Source organism: Alligator sinensis, unplaced genomic scaffold, assembly GCF_000455745.1.
Source record: "Alligator sinensis unplaced genomic scaffold, ASM45574v1 scaffold12_1, whole genome shotgun sequence".
Lineage (NCBI taxonomy): Eukaryota > Metazoa > Chordata > Crocodylia > Alligatoridae > Alligator > Alligator sinensis.
The window spans coordinates 2,250,343-2,254,322 of record NW_005841973.1 but is presented as its reverse complement, the minus strand read 5'-3'; the positions used below and the strand labels follow the sequence as shown (position 1 = coordinate 2,254,322).

Sequence of the window (3,980 nt, the reverse complement as noted above, 5' to 3'; positions counted from 1 at the left end):
TCCTGCTGAGGATTTAAAATCTGACTCGAGGAAGGAGAACAGATCCAGTTCCTTTTCTGGTCCTGGACCATCCTGGTTTGAACCCCTGGCCAACACAAAACCCTGGAGAGAGCCTCTCCGAGAGAAGAATTGGCAAGAGCAGCGAGGCAGCAGCCTAGTTCAACCAATAATCCCAGTAAGAGATGTTGAAAACAAGCCCCCACGGTCACTTGTGAAAATGACACTGCAGGTAAGAATGCCTCCCCACTTCAGGGCTTCTTGCTTTTCCTGTACATTTTTGGGAAGAAGAGGAAATGATTTCCATGATTGTCATCTTCTCTCCAAACTTTTGCTCCTGATTTTCATCATCATCCCTTTGCTGCTGTAGGCAGTCACCAAGTATAAAGCTTGCTGTGTCATAAAAGGATTGGATTATTTTGAACTATTTATGACACCTGTGGCTATGCATGCCAAGATCAACTCTCATGTGTCAGGTTTTCAGTCTCTTGCCTGCAGGGCTGGGAAGGTACGTAGCTCCCACAGTTGTAACCTACGCTTCTTAATTGCTCCCCTGCAGCATTTTCATGGGTGCTGTGTAGTAAAGATGAAAATTGCATGTGACACATTTTCAACTTAGAATACTTTACTGTGTCATGGAAAATGAAGGAGATCTGGACACTCATAAAAGCAAATCCTATGTGCATATTCAAGGCCAGGTGTGATCATACTGAACACCTGCAAAAAAACACCCATATAGCTGGGTTTTTGGTTGTAGCCATGTTGGTCTAAGGACATAGGCAGACAAGGTTCTTTGGGTAGATGCAATATTTTTTATTAGATCAAGTGAGTAGTTGGCAAAACTGTTCTTTGCAAGCTTTCGGGCGCAATCGTCCTTCTTCAGGCATAGGAAGTCTCTGCTGTTCTGAGACTCCAAGTAATGAAAGAAGCTAAAAGTGTGACAGGATGTCAGTGAGAATGTAAATAGGTGGAAATTAGGAAAACAAAAGGTAGGGAAGGGAGGGAGAAAAAACGACCGGGGTGGGGGGGAAGCCAAAGATGGGTAAGGGAGACTCTACATTTGTAGATTTTCAAGGTAGAAAAGATGCCGTCTGTGAAAAAGTGAACTTACAAAACACCTTTCATAGATGAGCCTACAAACTGCACTTCATAAATGTACTGGATACAAAAAATCATGGACTCAATACAGGAAGGGTATTTAAACCTGAAAGCTTGCAAAGAAGAATTTTTCCAATTATTTGAATTAGTCTAATAAAAGGTATCAGATTTACCCAAAGAACCTTGTCTGCCTATGGACTTAATATAGACATTGGATTTATGACACATTACAACCTGCCTGACATCTGATTCACCAGGTACCTGCCAGACCCTGACCTCTTACACTTTTCTTCCCCCCCTTCCTCCTTCCCCATCCTTTTCTACCCTTTGTCTTCCTAATTTCCAGCTATTTACTTGTTTCACAGACAGCCTTTTTTCTACCTTGAAAATCTACTTCTGTAGAGTCTCCCTTACTCACCTTTTGGATTTTTTTTTCCCCCCTCTCCCTTCCCTGCTCTACCTTTTGTTTTCCTAATTTCCACCTATTTACATTCTCACTAATATCCCGTCACACTTTTAGCTTCTTTCATTCCTTGGAGTCTCAGAACAGCAGAGACTTTCTATGCCTGAAGAAGGGTGATTGCGCCCGAGAGATTGCGAAGAACTTTTTGCCAACTACTGAGTTGGTCTAATAAAAAATATCACATCTACCCATTTAGCGGCATTTAAAAGTGGTGAGAGGTAGACAGACAATGATGTCAAAGGGTGGTGAGATTCGTACTGAAAGGGTGTACCATAGCAAGAGCATAACTACCAGCTGTGACACAGAGTACTGGAAGGGCAGTTGGGGCTTGCACACCTCGCCCTTAGGATGAAGCTTAAGAAGGAGGTCTCTGTATTAATGCTGGAGTGATGTAGTAGCGGTGATGGTCCAGGACTTATGCAAGAAGCAAGGATTTTTTTGTGGGTGGTGTCTTTTATTGGAGCAACAGCATTGGGGGAGATTAGATTTAGACAAGTTTTCAAATGACAAACATTCTTCATCAAGTCCGAGGAAAGAAGCAGGCACAGCTGTAATCTACAGTCAGGCCCTCAGATACTACAGCACCTGCTTTGAGGAGTGTACTCATGGCACCCGTGTCACCAACCTGAAATCTGCCTTTATACAAAAAGGACACTCCAGCAGAGAAATCGACCATATATTTTTGAAAGAGCCACTCAAATACCCCACGCTAACCTGCTACAACACAAAAAGAACTACCGCTGTGACCGCACACCCCCGGGGGTCACCTACCGCACCACGGCTGAACTGGTTAAAAGAGGTGTACTCAACCTTCGGCCCACGGAGCCATCACATTTGGGCTGCAGGGCTCCCCATGGGGTGGGGAATTTGGTGGTGGGAGAGTGGTGGCTATTAATATGGTCACCCTCCCCTCTGTCAAACTCCCAAACCCTAAGCCCTGCACTACTGGTCACAGCTGGGGTATGTCCCTGTTTCCCCCCCAACACACACATCTGGATTGGTGCTGGGCTGGACCATGTCCTCCTCTGCCCTCTTCTCCCCATGCCTCTCTCAGGCCTGCTTGGGGGCTGGGCCATGGGGGCAAAGCCATGCCCTCTTTCCACTGTGGAACTGGGCCATGCCCCCTCCTCCCACAGGGCCGGGTTGGGGCCAGGCCATGCCCCACTGTGGGTCAAGCCATGTCCCCTTTCCCCTCCAGGTTTGGGTTGTAGCTGGGCTGCTCCCCCTCTCCCTCTGCATGGCTGGATGCTGCCCATTGCACCAGCCCCAGTGCCGGATTGGGACCACTGGTGAGATCCAGCCCTTGGACAGGCAGAGCCCTGCCCATCCAGCCCACTGGGGAAAAAGGTAGGAGTTTCCATGGATCCTACGTATGCCTTTCCCCACAATGCAGAGCATCTGATCCAGTGCACCCAGTACCCTCGTGGTTGCTCTATGGGTGAAACTAGATAGAAACTATGCACCAGAATGAAATCTCACAGAAAAAATACAAAGGACAGAGCCACAAAAGCACTGGTGGGAGCACGTTTTTCACAGCACAGCCTCTCCCTTTTGGACTTTGCTATCCTCATGCTCAAGGGAAATTTACAAAACGCCGTGAAAAGGAGCTCTCGTCGGGAACAGAAACCCACAAGCTGGCTGGACACTAAGAACCAAGGACCGAACACTGAAATTTGCTTTATACTGTAATCTGTCCGATTCCTGAAAGTCTACTTCATGCTACAGATGATAATAACAGTCTCTTTTGAAAGGTCTTGATCTTCCACTAATCAAGCCAGCCTTTTACTGTTAATTGTTTGTCTGCTGCCCCTGGGAATTTCTCTCTTCTCCAGTTTTTAATGTTTTTAATCATTGCTGTGCCTTTCTTCTTTTCTCAGAAGGCTTTGCATTCGAAAGCTTGTCAAAGCCTCTCTCTACTACGCATTTGATCCAATAAAAAAAATCACCCATAAAAATCCCTCTCTTTGATCTAGATAAGACTTAGTAGCCTGAGTGTATTTGGCCTGTTATTTGAAAGCTGCTTATTACCACTCACCTTGGTAACATGGGCATGAATATTATGAGACTCTATTTTACCTTTCCTTAGAAGCCAACAAAATGTGTATATGAACCACATATATATTTTAAAAAAGATGGCTGTAATCGAGCTTAATGAGGGCGAGGTTATCAGTATCTTGTCCTGTGTGTGCAGCCTCCTGATCTTTACCCTACCCGTTTAAATTTACGCTTACCTTCCTTTAGTTGCTCTTCTCCCCAGTCAGTTGGCTTTCCTCTTGTTTAATATATCAAAGTATAGAGCCTCCTAAGCTCTACCCAGCATTATAGATGCAGGTTTCTTTTGCATTGCAAGATTAACTCTTCCTTGAAAGGAAAGTTTTCTGCACTTTATTAATAGGGATAGTTCCTCCCAGCCTTAGGAAGA

At 45.3% G+C, this 3,980-nt stretch overlaps 1 protein-coding gene across 1 annotated transcript in view; it reads left to right on the top strand.

The window, feature by feature from the left end:
• ALMS1 (ALMS1, centrosome and basal body associated protein) overlaps positions 1–3,980 on the top strand; it is a 140,448-nt gene that overhangs the window by 117,195 nt on the left and 19,273 nt on the right. The window contains exon 15 of the mRNA XM_025200700.1: positions 6–229. Within this exon, the coding sequence (XP_025056485.1) occupies positions 6–229 (224 nt within the window). The remainder of the gene's footprint in view (positions 1–5; positions 230–3,980) is intronic.